Source organism: Danio rerio, chromosome 13 (assembly GCF_052040795.2).
Source record: "Danio rerio strain M-AB ecotype USA chromosome 13, GRCz13ab, whole genome shotgun sequence".
Lineage (NCBI taxonomy): Eukaryota > Metazoa > Chordata > Actinopteri > Cypriniformes > Danionidae > Danio > Danio rerio.
In genome coordinates this window covers 45,699,825-45,714,883 of record NC_141033.1, presented here as the reverse complement: position 1 = coordinate 45,714,883, position 15,059 = coordinate 45,699,825, and the positions used below count along the sequence as shown (strand labels likewise).

The following is a 15,059-nucleotide window of genomic DNA, read 5'->3' as shown; positions in this document are numbered from 1 at the left end:
AAAAGATATTCAGGGTACTATTTAGATAATTTAGTCATTAGTTGGATCATATTTTAGGCTTTGAGTTATGTCTAAAAACAAACAAATACAACTTTTCGGAAAACTAAAAATCTCATTTACAAGTCTACATATATTTCCTCTGTTTTTCCGCCGCTCGTTAACCTAATATTAACCATTAACAGATTAATATTAAAATATAATTTAATTTAAAAATATATATATAATTGACATGCCTAATTTGAGTGACACATTAAATATTGCATTTTAAAATACTGATTTATTTTTACAGGCAAACAGCATACAGAACATAACAGAGCATCTTCTCCCACCTGCAGTGTTTTCAGCAGCATGGAAAAACAGAATAAACTAAACAAAAAAAAATAATTAAATCCTGCTATAGATCTTTTTTTACTTAAATGACAAATTTAGATTACAAAACAAAAACACTGACTGAATCCTTTTTAAGAACAGGCATATGCTGATTGTCCAATCATGTTTTTTTCTTCCATCAAATAAAAATATTACGCTACCTCAAATAGATCGCTCCACGGGAAAAAAAATGCATTTAATAATGCTCCGTTGTTAGTATATTATAAATCCTCTGTCAACTCTTTTTAATGGAAGTCATTAGTTTAAAGATTATGTCTTAATTATGATTATGACTTATTTCATCTGTCTCACTCGCAGTTCATGTGTGCACCCGTGGCATGTAAGGATATGACAATGAACCTTTAGGCTCAAATGTTGACTTTTTGTAAAGTATAGGCTAATACATAGCATATAACAATTTTGTTGTTTACATATGATTTTGCATTATTTTGCATGCATGTTTTATAAGCTGTAAAATGAAAGCCTCAGTTTGGTGCGAAGTTATCATTATACAAAAATCAAGAAAAACTTTGCATTTGTTCGATTGGTAGATTAGGCTACCAATTAGGCTACCAACCCGCGTTTATGACGCGGCTGAAGGCAGTACAGAGGCGATCAGCATCAGCGCTGATTTGTCAACTCGTCTGTGTCAAACTGTGACAAGAAATATCTTTTTTTCATTTTGCTTTTTTGACAAAATACATCACGTGTGTTTGCAGGTGTTACTGTCCTGTGAGGTGAAGAAGCAGCGCATAAAACACTTGCGGCCATTAGTAAACCATTTAAAAAAGCCCCTCTAAACAAAAAAAAGCACGTTCACTATGATCAGCCCCTCTAGCAGCCAAACTTTTAAAATATATAAAATAATATTTTTTGATCGTTTAACTGATCCTATTAATCGATTACAAATGCATCCTTTCGGTTAATGGTTAATCGGTTATTCTGAGCATTCCTAGTTGCCAGCATCCTTCAGTTACATTTAGACATTTTGTATTGGTTCTAGTCCAAATATCTACAAATTTTTATATCAAAAAGTATTTTGTAGACATACAAAAAAAAAAAAAAACATCTTGTTTTAAGAAATAGTAGGCCAAAATGAAGTGGGTTTTTCCTGAAAGCAAGCAAAATAATCTGCCAATGGGATATGCTAAATGATCATGTCAAAACAAAAATCAGGATTATTTAGCTTACCCCATTGCTGGATTATTTTTATTATTTAGTTTTAACAAAAAACATACTTAATTTTAGCATATTATTTCTTAAAACTAAATATTTTTTTTTGCTTCTCTAGAAAAAGCTTCTTAATTTAAGAATATTTAGATATCTGGCCTAGAACCAAGACAAAACATGTAGGTAAGGGATGCATTTCTGCATTGTAATGATTGCAGTCCTGCTTGGTGCCTCTAATAGTGTAGAACTCAACCACTTGTTACCTGGTAAACATGGGGTTGTTTCCTAGTGAAATGATAGCCGTACAAACCCTGACTCGTGCAAGCTAGACCAGTTGGAAACCTCTAGCCACTTCTGAATGGCCCCAGTGAGTGCAGTCTGAAACTAAAAGTAGAAATGGCGTGACTGACATTAACATCCGCCATAATTTATGCATTCTCCAAAGGAGAAAAAAAGTGATTTCAAGCAATAGAATAATAGGAGCATATTATGGAGAGCTCTGTAAAATGTTCCAAGGACATGGAGGTGAAAGCCCACTTTGAATTCAGCAAAACTCCTGCCGATCAAAGGCAGGGACGGACGGGTTTTCTCCAGACAGAGACGAGATGGAAACCTGCACCTCTGGGTACAGGGGGGATTTGACTCAGAGACAAACTATAAGACATTATCACTCAAAATCAATAACACTAACTATGTTTACCTGCTGACTTTAGGATCTGCTGCTGTTTCTCTATCTTATTTCATTCTACACGCATCCTATATGATGAGATTTTAGCCTTTTGGTGTCTTAACTAGGCTCCTCAAAGCGAAACTACCATTAAAGCACACACGAAATAAAAACTAACATATTGATTGTGTTAGCTTACATTGCTAGTTTTGAAGTGAACAATTAATCTGTGCATGTAATTAAAGAACAAAAAATTGTGTGCCCTTGTAATCTTTAATTGAAATCTGAAATTGCACTTCCTGTTTGTATTTAGTTCAATTCTCAGATTACATTTTCCTATGACTGAACTCATACGAATTCGCCACTAAACTAACAAAATGTAAAATATTTATGTTTCCTCATGAGATCAGGCTAGTTTTATGACAAAACTGCTGCGTTTTTTGGACATTGGATGTATGTAACCCTACTGTTGGAGGCCTCCTGGAAAAAAAAATCCACCTTCAAAATGACAGTCAGTTCTTTACACAAGGCTTTCTGAACAATTCTAGGGGAAATTTTCATTCAAGTTATTTATATTTGTGTACAAGCTGAGAGTTGTGTGGAAGTGAAAGAATGAGTTCATCAGAAGCAACTTTCTTGCGCAGGTCAAAGGTCAGTTTGATAGGTCACCATAAAGAGCACATGTTTGTAAGCAACCCTAAGGTCAAAAGGTCATTGTGGAGGATAAAGGTCAGATCAGTGCACTCACAGTGATGACGTCAGTATCGATGGGACTCATCTCCACAACGTTTGCTTGATACGGCTCATCCCGCCACACCGGGGCGTTATCGTTTATGTCCAGGACAGTGATGTTCACCTACAGTAAACAAATATGTGCTTTAAATCACTTTAAACAATCTCAAATGCATTAGCTTGATTGAATATGGTAGAATAATAACAGCCATGTGACAACAGACCCTAATTGTCTATAAATAAGGGAATGTATTTATAATAACAGTTAGACCAGGGGTGTTCAAACTCAGTCCTGAAGGGCCAGTGTCCTGGAGAGTTTAGCTCCAACTTGTTTCAGCACCTGCCAGGAAGTTTCTAGCATATCTAGTAAGAGCTTGATAAGCTGGTTCATGTGTGTTTGATTAGTGTTAGCTAAACACTACAGGACACAGGCCCTCCAGTAGAGGTCTGCACCCGACCAGATTTCTACGGCGCGGGTATAAATTTCCAAATAAATCACGGGAGCGGTCGGTAACGGGTTTAATTTGGGACGGGAGCGGGCTGTCTAGCAATATCGCTCCCGACTCCAGAGTGAGCACGCGTATGTATGTGTGTAAATGAAATAGCGCGATGCTGTGTTTAGCTTGTTTGTTGCAGTGTGTGTGTGTGTATGTATGCGCACGCGCGAATGAGAGATATGTGTGTGTGTGTGTGTGTGTGTGTGTGTGTGTGTGTGTGTGTGTGTGTGTGTGTGTGTGTGTGTGTGTGTGTGTTTGTTTTTATTACATGGTGGGGACCTCAGCATGATAGCACACTCACAAAGTGGGGACCAAAACCATAGTGGGGACCGATCGCCCGGTCCCCACCATGTTTTGCCTTTAAAAGACTCAGGGGGCGTAGCTGATATGCCTAGTGCAGTTTTTTTCACTGATCCCCACCTTGACCATTTACCTGAATTGAGTGTGTAAGTGTGTGTCGGCGCACTGCTCTATAGCGGTCCTGTAGTCGGATGGCGGTACTGCACCCTGACACACACTTACACACTCTGGCTACTGCACATGCGCAGATCTCATAAATGAATCCGACTTTAATCAACTTAATTAAGATCTATCATCAAATTAATCGAATTTTCGGGTAAGTTATAATGTTTTTCACCATCATAATGTAATGAAATCGGTTTTATGACAAATACTTATGTTGCATATTTTGACAGTTATCAGGTATAGTTAATTAAATGTTTTAACGAATGTCCTGGGTGTTTTAATCGATGTTGTTTCAAATTACGTATTAATATAACACTGATAAGACACAAACTACAGTTCGGTATGTAATTTAACTTGTTTACACGAGTAAAAGTTACTCGCGCTAATGTGCTAACGTGCTAACTGCCCGGTGCTACGTGAGTCAGAGGCCGGGGTGGAGTGCATGAGCCGCGGTCAGACAGTCACCAATCACCGGGCGGCTAAATGGATCGACGGAGGATAAAACCATTAAAAGATGCGGAGAAACACATCACCAGCTCCACCGACAAGACCCATTCACTGGAAACCGAATATATAGAAGGTTACTAAGGTATGTTTTCATAGTTCTTGTATCATACTTTTTAAATGGTTAATTGCTTTAAACATTTAACGTTAATCCTGAAATAACACTATTATATACTATTTATACGTTAATGTAGTAATATAGAGGTTATAATTAAAATGTGGGGCCATCTGGTCCTAGAAATGTACTTAATTTATTGTTCTATGACGTGTAGAAACGTTTTATTTTAGATAAATAATTATAATAAACTCCAACTTAGTGTAAAACATATATAAAAGTACATAAATGTTCACTGTGTGTGTTTTATTTATTTATTTGCTGTCAACTGGTAGCCTTTTACAATAAGGTTAAATTAGTTAATGATGGTTAATGCATTTGCTAACATGAACAATAAATAATACTTTATTACAGTATTTGTTCATGTTGTTTAACTTTAGTTAATGAAAATAAAGATGTTCATTACTAGTTGAACACGCACAATGCATTAATTATTGCAATGCATTATTACTGGTACAAGCATGAATTTAGATTTGAATGATGCATTAGTAAATGTTAAACTATGATTAATAAATGCTGTACATGCATTGTTCATTACTAGGTCATGTTAGTAAGTACATTAACTAATAAAACCTGATTGTAAAGTGTGACCTGTAAACAATTGAAGTGGAAAAAAGTTCTTTAAAACTGTCCTAAGAAAGAAGAACAGGTGTTCAATAGTATTAGAACAACATTGAGGAAAGGTTCTGATCCACTTCAAAAGGTTTACTGTATTTATAATTCACACACAGAGAGGATGCTAATGTGAGGTTTTTGTAGTTTTTGAACCCTACACGTTTCATTAAATCTTTTAGGTCAGAGTTTGCGTTGTCCACATTTATTAAAGGAAGTTTTGTGGTTGAGTACAAATGATAGAGCTTGTGGAAGCAAAGCATAGATGAGATATTAATAAAAATACTGTCTTTATGTTTGACTTTATATGGTAAAACAAGAACAGGTGGTTAAGTGTTTTCCCCATTCAAATGTACATGTATATATTATATTCATTCTGTTTGTATTCATGCCATAGTTTAGCTTTTTATTGCTATGAGAGGGCATAATTAAAATGTTGCTTGCTCTTTTCTCTTAGTTTTGCAGCATTGATGCCGATCATGAGGACGATCTGCACCCTAACTGCACTGTCAATAAGATCGTTGTTCAGAGAAAACCTCATTTGTGCCTTTTTGCAATCAGGGATATTTTCTTTGGAGAGGAAATAACGTTTGACTATGGCGCATGTGATTGGCCTTGGAGAAAGGTTTGACATTTTGATCACTTAATACATTAATCCTTAATACATTCAGCAAAGCTAAGAGTTTTTAACGTTAATATAGATTAAGGGTAAATCTGTTCAAAAATAAAGAGTTTGCATCATTTATAAGAGATAATGAAATCAATCTCTTAATATCTTCTTCTTGTCTTAATGGGTAAAAAAAAGTTTAATTAATTGGGTAATGCTTTACTTTAAAGGGGGGTTCATAAGACTGTCATGAAAGCTTTATAGTCATGACATGACTTATATAACAAAGCTGTTTTTAAATAGTTTTCATTGAAGGATGCCCATATGACTGCAGAAGAGAACTGCTCCGACAACTCTCTGATGAGGTATGTTTATTAGTATTATTATTATTATTATTAGTAGTAGTAGTGAATGTTGTTGCTGTAGTAATGCATTTAATTGTAATTATTTAACTTAGTGTGTGTCCTAATTTATGAACATATGCAATAGTGTAACATTGTGGGGACCAGAGGCATGTTAGAGAAGCTGTGAAACACACTTAGTCCTCAATACACACACAGTACGGTCTGACATAGTGGGGACCGGGAACCCTGAGTACTACTGTCTAATTATTATTTTTTGTTTTTTATATTCAGCTTTTATTGAAGTATGACCAAATGACGAGAAGAAGAGAACTGCTCTGCTCCAGTAGGAGACCCACAACCCTCTGATGAGGTGGGTTTAAATTGAATAATAATAATAATTATTATTATTATTATTATTAGTAGTAGTAGTTGTTGTTGTAGTAGTAGTGCATTTAATTGTAATTATTTAACTTAATCAAAATCTAGAAATGAAACAGAGTGTGTGTCCTAATTGGTGAACGTATGCACTAGTGTAACATTGTGGGGACCAGAGGCATGTTAGAGAAGCTGTGAAACACACTTAGTCCTCAATACACACACAGTAAGGCCTGACATAGTGGGGACCGGAACCCTTGAGTACTGCTGTCTAACTAATATATATTTTATTTTTTTTCAGCTTATATTGATAGTTGACCATATGACAGAGGAAGAGAACTGCTCTGCTCCAGTACGTGACCCACAACTCTGATGAGGTGTGTTTAATGTTGTTGTTATTATTAGTAGTAGTAGTAGTAGTAGTAGTTGTTGTTGTAGTAGTGGTGCATTTAATTGTAATTATTTATCTTAATCAAAATCTAGAAATGAAACAGAGTGTGTGTCCTAATTGGTGAACCCATGCACTAGTGTAACATTGTGGGGACCAGAGGCATGTTAGAGAAGCTGTGAAACACACTTAGTCCTGAATACACACACAGTACGGTCTGACATAGTGGGGACCGGAACCCTTGAGTACTGCTGTCTAACTAATATATATATTTTTTATATTCAGCTTTTATTGAAGGATGACCATATGACAGAGGAAGAGAACTGCTCTGCTCCAGTACGAGACTCACAACTCTGATGAGGTGTGTTTATTATTGTTGTTGTTGTTATTATTATTAGTAATAGTAGTAGTAGTAGTAGTAGTAGTAGTAGTAGCAGTAGTTGTTGTTGTAGTAGTGCATTTAATTGTAATTATTTAACTTAATCAAAATATAGAAATGAAACAGAATGTGTGTCCTAATGTATGAACATATGCACTAGTGTAACATTGTGGGGACCAGAGGCATGTTAGAGAAGCTGTGAAACACACTTAGTCCTGAATACACACACAGTACGGTCTGACATAGTGGGGACCGGAACCCTTGAGTACTGCTGTCTAACTAATATATATATTTTTTATATTCAGGTTTGCTGAAGTATGACCATATGACAGAAGGAGAGAACAGCTCTGCTCCAGTACGAGACCCACAACTCTCTTATGAGGTGTGTTTATTAATATTGTTGTTGTTGTTGTTGTTGTTGTTGTTGTTATTATTATTACTAGTTGTTGTAGTAGTAGTAGTAGTAGTTGTTGTTGTAGTAGTGCTGCATTTAATTGTAATTATTTAACTTAATCAAAATATAGAAATGAAACAGAGTGTGTGTCCTAATTTATGAACGTATGCACTAGTGTAACATTGTGGGGACCAGAGGCATGTTAGAGAAGCTGTGAAACACACTTAGTCCTGAATACACACACAGTACGGTCTGACATAGTGGGGACCGGGACCCTTGAGTACTGCTGTCTAACTAATATATATTTTTTATTTTTTTTATTCAGCTTTTATTGAAGGATGACCTTATGACAGAGGAAGAGAACTGCTCTGCTCCAGTACATGACCCACAACTCTGATGAGGTGTGTTTATTATTGTTGTTGTTATTATTATTAGTAGTAGTAGTTGTTGTAGTAGTAGTAGTGCATTTAATTGTAATTATTTAACTTAATCAAAATATAGAAATGAAACAGAGTGTGTGTCCTAATTTTTGAATGTATGCACTAGTGTAACATTGTGGGGACCAGAGGCATGTTAGAGAAGCTGTGAAACACACTTAGTCCTGAATACACACACAGTACGGTCTGACATAGTGGGGACCGGAACCCTTGAGTACTGCTGTCTAACTAATATAAATTTTTTTTTATATTCAGCTTATATTGAAGGATGACCTTATGACAGAGGAAGAGAACTGCTCTGCTCCAGTACGTGACCCACAACTCTCTGATGAGGTGTGTTTAATGTTGTTGTTATTATTTTTATTAGTAGTAGTAGTAGTAGTTGTTGTTGTAGTAGTAGTGCATTTAATTGTAATTATTTAACTTAATCAAAATATAGAAATGAAACAGAGTGTGTGTCCTAATTTATGAACGTATGCACTAGTGTAACATTGTGGGGACCAGAGGCATGTTAGAGAAGCTGTGAAACACACTTAGTCCTGAATACACACAGTAAGGTCTGACGTAGTGGGGACCGGGACCCTTGAGTACTACTGTCTAACTAATATATATATATATATATATATATATATATATATATATATATATATATATATATATATATATATATATATATATATATATATTTTATTTTTTTCAGCTTTTATTGAAGGATGACCATATGACAGAGGAAGAGAACTGCTCTGCTCCAGTAGGAGACCCACAACTCTGATGAGGTGTGTTTATAATAATAATAATAATAACAATTATTATTATTATTATTATTATTATTATTAGTTGTAGTAGTAATAGTAGTTGTTGTTGTAGTAGTGGTGTATTTAATTGTAATTATTTAACTTAATCAAAATATAGAAATGAAACAGGGTGTGTGTCCTAATTGGTGAACATATGCACTGACATTGTGGGGACCAGAGGCATGTTAGAGAAGCTGTTAAACACACTTAGTCCTCAATACACACACAGTAAGGCCTGACATAGTGGAGACCGCGAACCTTGAGTACTGCTGTCTATGTCTGATAATATTTTTTTCTTCTGGAAAAAGTCTTATTTGTTTTATTTTGACTAGAATAAAAACAGTTTACATTTTTTTAAACACCATTTAAGGGACAAAATTATTAGCCTCTTTAAGCTATATTTTTTTCTCGATAATCTACAGAACAAACCATCGTTATACAATAACTTGACTAATTACCCTAACCTGCCTAGTTAACCTAATTACCCTAGTTAAGCCTTTAAATTTCACTTTAAGCTGTATAGAAGTGTCTTAAAGAATATCTAGTCTAATATTATTTACTGTCGTCATGGCAAAGATTAAATAAGTCCATTATTAGAAATGATTATTAGAAATAGTTATTAAAACTATTATGTTTAGAAATGTGTTGAAAAAAATCTTCTCTCCGTTAAACAGAAATTGGGGAAATAATAAACAAGCTGTCTAATAATTCAGGGGGGCTAATAATTCTGACTTCAACTGTATATGAAGAGTTTCATTGCAGAACGAGATATATCCATTTAAAAAAATGTTGGTTATTTTGACATTATTTTTCATGACATTAACAGTCAAGTTCATTCACAATTTTTGTACATTAAACTATAACTTGAGCTCAGTGAAGGCCTGGAACACAAAATTTTCAAATCCAGGATATTTTTTATTTAATTTTATGTCTATAATTAAGTAAAAAAAACATGCCAAAATGCTTCATATTAATCCAACCCACATTGTCAAACATCTTAAATTGGTTAAAAAAAAACTATACACCATAAATATATGGAATAATATATGCAAAGATTGATTAATAATAATAAGATTCTAAGTTAGATTTGGCCAGAATGTACACAACATAACATGACTTTATTTTATTTTTTTTTTTGCAAAACGCTACATCCACCTTAGGCTATATTATACTACATTAATACCATTACCAAAAGCTAGTGAATCAATGTTTTGTTTGATAAGTAAGATTAAGTTAGTTAGATAAATGACCTTTAGCTTGGTACAGAAAGAGTGGAGGGCGGCTCCTTCCACACCGCTGCAGAAAACCAAACCTGTATGATTAGAGCGGGCGGAGCTGAGTCTGTGACACAAACTTGCCTCGCTATGTCATATTTAATGAATTATTTCACTGTAATAATAATAATAATAGCTTATTTATTTGGTTGTGAAAAAGCTAAACCGTTTTCTCCATAACAACATGTGCCCTTTAAGTTCCTTTGTAATAAATCAACAACAACAAGAATTAATTATAAATATAAGGGGCAACCGCATAAATAAATCTTCAGATAGGCTACTCAGCTACATGTAAGAAATTATTTAAAAAATAAACTTATAAAGGACACTTAGAAATGTCGCCTTGCAGACAGGTATCTTGTGATGGGGAGTAGGAAAAAAGGCGCTCCTAGGCCTTCTCTTGACATCAGCGGAGACTCGTTCCCTGCTGCATTTGTGTATTGTTGACGCAAAAGTATCTTATTCTGGTCCACTTTTGTGGCCTTTTTATAAATTTTTGTGAAGTGGAAGACTTCATCTTCTATCGCTAAATCAATGAGCAAACTCTGAGCACTTCACCGGTGATGACCCTCTTCCCAGGGGATGCTAAGCTCGCGCCGCATCCTGAACGTTCTCTAACTGTTATATCGCACTTTGTAAAGAAACTGGTCTGACGGAAATTGCGTTTTGTGAAAAAAAAATACGTTTTGTACTTGGCCTAAAATGTGCATTCTTAAATGTTATTAATGGCAGCAATTCACACATAGATTAAGGTACATCTGAACAGTGATTTCCAATAATAAAATCCAAATGTCAAAAAATGCCGTTTATCGCATTTTGCAACCAAACTCTTCATATGTATGTGTGTGTTATGACTGTATGACTGCAGAAGAGAACTGCTCTGTTCCCACAACTCAGTTTTTCTGGGACTTGAAAACAGACGCTCGGCAGATTTTAAAGGGTGGAATCTTGATCAAATCGTGGGTTTACACACAAACATGTAGTACAGTGCCAGATTTTCTGGATGTTATATACACATTTGTATTTGCAAACATATATCATATTGTTTTAAATGATGTATTTTTGTGTGGGTTTTTACATTCAGAGAAAGTTACAGTGGATCGTGATTTTGGAGGAGGTGAAGTCCAGTCTAAAAGGTAAAAATATTATTTATTTTTCTGATCAGAATTTTTCTTTTTTCAGAATGTTAATTTTTATCATGATATGTATGTGCTATGTTTGAAAACTATATTTAAGCTACCATCACACGATTTTACCCATTAAAAAGAACAACACAAAATCAAATAAATATTTTGGTAAGCTTTATGCAGAGAAGTCAACTCTCAGACTTGATTTTTACTTTCAGAGTCCCCTCAAGTATCATCACCATGGTACAGTGTCTGTGAAGATAGTGAAGCAGACCCAGCATTCACAAAAAAAGAGAGGTATGATCATTAAAGTTAATTTGTGACTGACTTGTGTTATTGTACAAGTCCAAATGCACAAGCTCATTTACATAACATGTAGGGTAAAACAGGACAGAAGCACATTACTTCCATGATGATTTCAGTACAGTCGCACTTGATGTCTCATTTCATGTTAGTTAAACAATATTGCTAAATATTTTGGAAAAATATACTAATTGCATATCTGGTTACACTTTATTTTGATAATCTACTACTACTACTAACTACAAGTAACTGCAACTACTTGTCAACTAACAGCCAATAGACTGTCTGTTAGAATCAACACTGCTAATACTCTACTAAATTTATTTAAGAGTTAGTCATATTGTACTAATTTTGAGCGTAACCTAACAGTCTGCTGTACTATTTACTGAGACCAATGAGAGTCAGTTTTATTGAGGTAACCTTAACTGTCAGCTAATACTCTACACTCTAAAATTAATAAAAATAAGTAATAATAATTAAATTAGCAGTTTTTCATAATTTGTGATTCATGTTTTAATGAAATCTGTTTGTTTGACTTTTGAATTGCATTATGGGATCTTGATCTTTCTTCCAACAACTTTTAATCTTAAAAAGTAAAAAAAAGTGACTTTTTGTTTGGGTTGTTGTTGTATATTATGCTACAGAAACCTTGTAATAAACTGCCAGTACATTTTCTGTTATTCTAAAGACTTATTTATTGCTATATATTATTTCTTATACATTATATTATTTCAAACTACTAAAATGTCAGTAAAAGTCACTTTGTTAAACTGTAGAGTTGAATTTTCAACATCAAAAGTGCACAGAGCAGAGATCAACATCCCATAATGCAATTCACCACCAAAAAAAAAAACACTCGTAAATCACAAAATACAGGAACTGGTAATTAACAGATATGTGTTACAGTGTAGTGTTTTGAGCTAAACTTGAGCTAACAGTCTGCTAATACTCTACTGCAGTGGTTCTCAAACTTTTTTCATCAAGTACCACCTCAGAAAAAAATTGTCTCTCCAAGTACCACCAAAAATGAGCAGTATTGAAATACAGTAGCGTAGTAGGCTCAGTAAAGCAGCTACAACTCTGCTCAGATAAAAAAAACGTGGCAGATTACCTCAGAAATATAGGCTATATGTCATATATGGCATATTATATACATCATTTTTGATAAATTTTAAAATATATGTAGCATGTACATGACATATTTCATTCCTCCGCGTACCACTAGAAGGAAGCCCGCGTACCACTAGTGGTACACGTACCACAGTTTGAGAACCACTGATCTACTGATAATCAGATGAGCGTTAGTCTTATTGAACATTCTATGCAAGTATGCAAATACTCTAATACATAATACTTTACGGTGAGATAATTAACGTAGTTGCAGAGTTACGCATAGTTAGAAGAATGTCTAAACTGGACTATGGAATAAAGTGTAACCCCATTAACCAGTTTTGAATTTAATAGTAAGTATTTTTTAATCCATCTCCATCTTAAGTATTTTTAATAATAGGCAAGACATATTTTTCTAGCATTTTCTATCACAATATTAAACTAACATAACAGCACATGTTGTAAAAATGACTGAACATTTATGCAACTAAAACCACTTTTTTATATTTTAACCACCCATAGGTCCCACAAAGAGAAGATCCTGGAGCAAACAGGAAGTACATGCTGTGGTGAAAGCTGAACCATTGGCTCTAAAAACCAGAGATTGGTCAGCTTTGGATTTTTATATTAAAAACTGAATCTCGACTCTGAATAACACTTTCATAGTAACTGCACACTATACATCATTAGTTTAGCACTAACTCTACATAAATAGACTTTAGGAAGCAGTTTATAAATACAGCTTCAAACGCTGTATTCTTGACTTGACTTAATTGTATTTTCATGCTTTGTTACTGATTCATTTTTCATTACTATATTATGTATTGCATTATTTACAAACTATTTGTATATAAGAGTAGTTGGTGGTTTTTAAGATAATTCAGAATGAGTTAATAAATGATTAATAAACTATTCAAATAAACATTTATACATGTTATATTCAGGCAGTAATTGTAACCATGTGTGTTAGTAAATGCTATAATAACACAACTTCATGCAGTTTTGTGACCCTAGGACTGTTTATAGTTGATAAATACCTTATAAATGACAATTTAGGGCTCAGTATCTAATGAACAATAAATCTTTGCAATCTTATTAAAAAAATTCTGTAAAGTTTAAACATTGCAAAATAAAAATACAACATCATTTCAAAACAACAATTAACAACATGACAATATTCATTTCAGTGTTTCTGTGATGTTTGCACTGTACAGTAATTTTATATTTTGATAAGATTGCAAAGATTTATTTTTCATTAGATAGTTTCATTTGTGTATCTTGAAATTAATGAAAAAAAAAAATATATATATATATATATATATCTTCTTTGGCCTTAGTCCCGTATGATTGCGGGGTCGGCTCTTTTTGGAACAAGTCCTTCAGTTTTAGACTTGTCCATATGATAACGACTTTTTTACACCTTCCGGCCAGCCTGTCATATGGGCCTGTCACACTCATACACTACGGACAATTTAGCCTTCCCAATTCACCTGTACCATGTCTTTGGACTGTGCCTTTGCACCCGGAGGAAACCCACACGAATGCAGGGAGAACATGCAAACTTCTCACAGAAATGCCAACTGAGCCGAGGTTCAGACCAGTGACCCAGCGACCTTCTTGCTGTGAGGCGACAGCACTACCTACCGCGCCAATCACTCCCCCTTTTAATTTATTTATTTTTTCTGTGTAGAATATAGCTGAGATTTTAATTGTCATTTATAAGGGATTTATAAAGCATCAATAGTCCTCACTTTACATTAGCTCACAAAACTGCATGAAGTTGAGTTCATAAAGCATTTATTATCAGACAGAGTAACCATTACTATATGCCTGATTAATAAAGATATATAAATGTTGGGTAACACTATAATAACTGCACACAATGAATTATTTATGAAACATTAGCAAATAGTTAGTTGAACGTTTGTTAAGCATTAACGCTATATTAATAGACATTAATAGACATTAGTAAGCAGTTTATAAATTATATTTATAAATATAAATTACAAATATTATTGACTTATAAGCACAATTATAATGTGCTTAATGATTGTTTTCATACTTGGTAAATAATGCAATACTTAATTTAGTAATGAAAAATACATCATTAACAAACCTGATATTTAAAAGTAGTTGGTGTTTTTTTTTTTAGATAATTCAGAATGTGCAAGTAAATGATTAATAAACTATTCAAAATAACATTGATAATTCTTATTATTCAGGCATATAATAAGTTGTTTAGTATGTTAATAAATGCTTTATGAACTCATCTTCATGCAGTTTTGTGATCTAATCTAAAGCGAGGGCTATTCATGCTTTATAAATCCATTATAAATGACAATATAAGGCTCAGTTACATTATATACAGGAAAAAAAAGACTTAATTTCTACTTATT

The 15,059-nt window shown here is 33.9% G+C and overlaps 1 protein-coding gene and 2 long non-coding RNA genes across 12 annotated transcripts in view; 1 reads left to right on the top strand and 2 right to left on the bottom strand.

The window, feature by feature from the left end:
- The window catches only part of cdh23 (cadherin-related 23), a 495,141-nt gene that overhangs the window by 150,416 nt on the left and 329,666 nt on the right, over positions 1–15,059 (bottom strand). For both annotated transcript variants that reach the window (XM_087277778.1, NM_214809.1), the window contains 1 exon segment: positions 2,955–3,062. In XM_087277778.1, the coding sequence (XP_087133904.1) occupies positions 2,955–3,062 (108 nt within the window).
- On the top strand, positions 3,938–14,173 carry LOC147841181 (uncharacterized). 9 transcript variants are annotated; one of them, XR_015506293.1, is made up of 15 exons: positions 3,938–4,051; positions 4,326–4,489; positions 5,589–5,756; positions 6,042–6,103; positions 6,374–6,452; positions 6,759–6,834; positions 7,131–7,206; positions 7,530–7,606; positions 7,944–8,019; positions 8,311–8,388; positions 8,756–8,831; positions 10,992–11,082; positions 11,208–11,259; positions 11,469–11,547; positions 13,186–13,953. It is a non-coding gene; the product is annotated as an uncharacterized LOC147841181 (long non-coding RNA). The 9 variants fall into 9 exon arrangements; XR_015506296.2 differs by lacking the exon at positions 10,992–11,082 and having other exon boundaries at positions 8,323–8,388; positions 13,186–14,173; XR_015506295.2 differs by lacking the exon at positions 10,992–11,082 and having other exon boundaries at positions 13,186–14,173.
- Positions 9,744–13,953, bottom strand: LOC147841182 (uncharacterized). Its single transcript, XR_015506358.1, has 2 exons — positions 12,870–13,953; positions 9,744–12,191 (listed from the first exon to the last, which is right to left on the bottom strand). It is a non-coding gene; the product is annotated as an uncharacterized LOC147841182 (long non-coding RNA).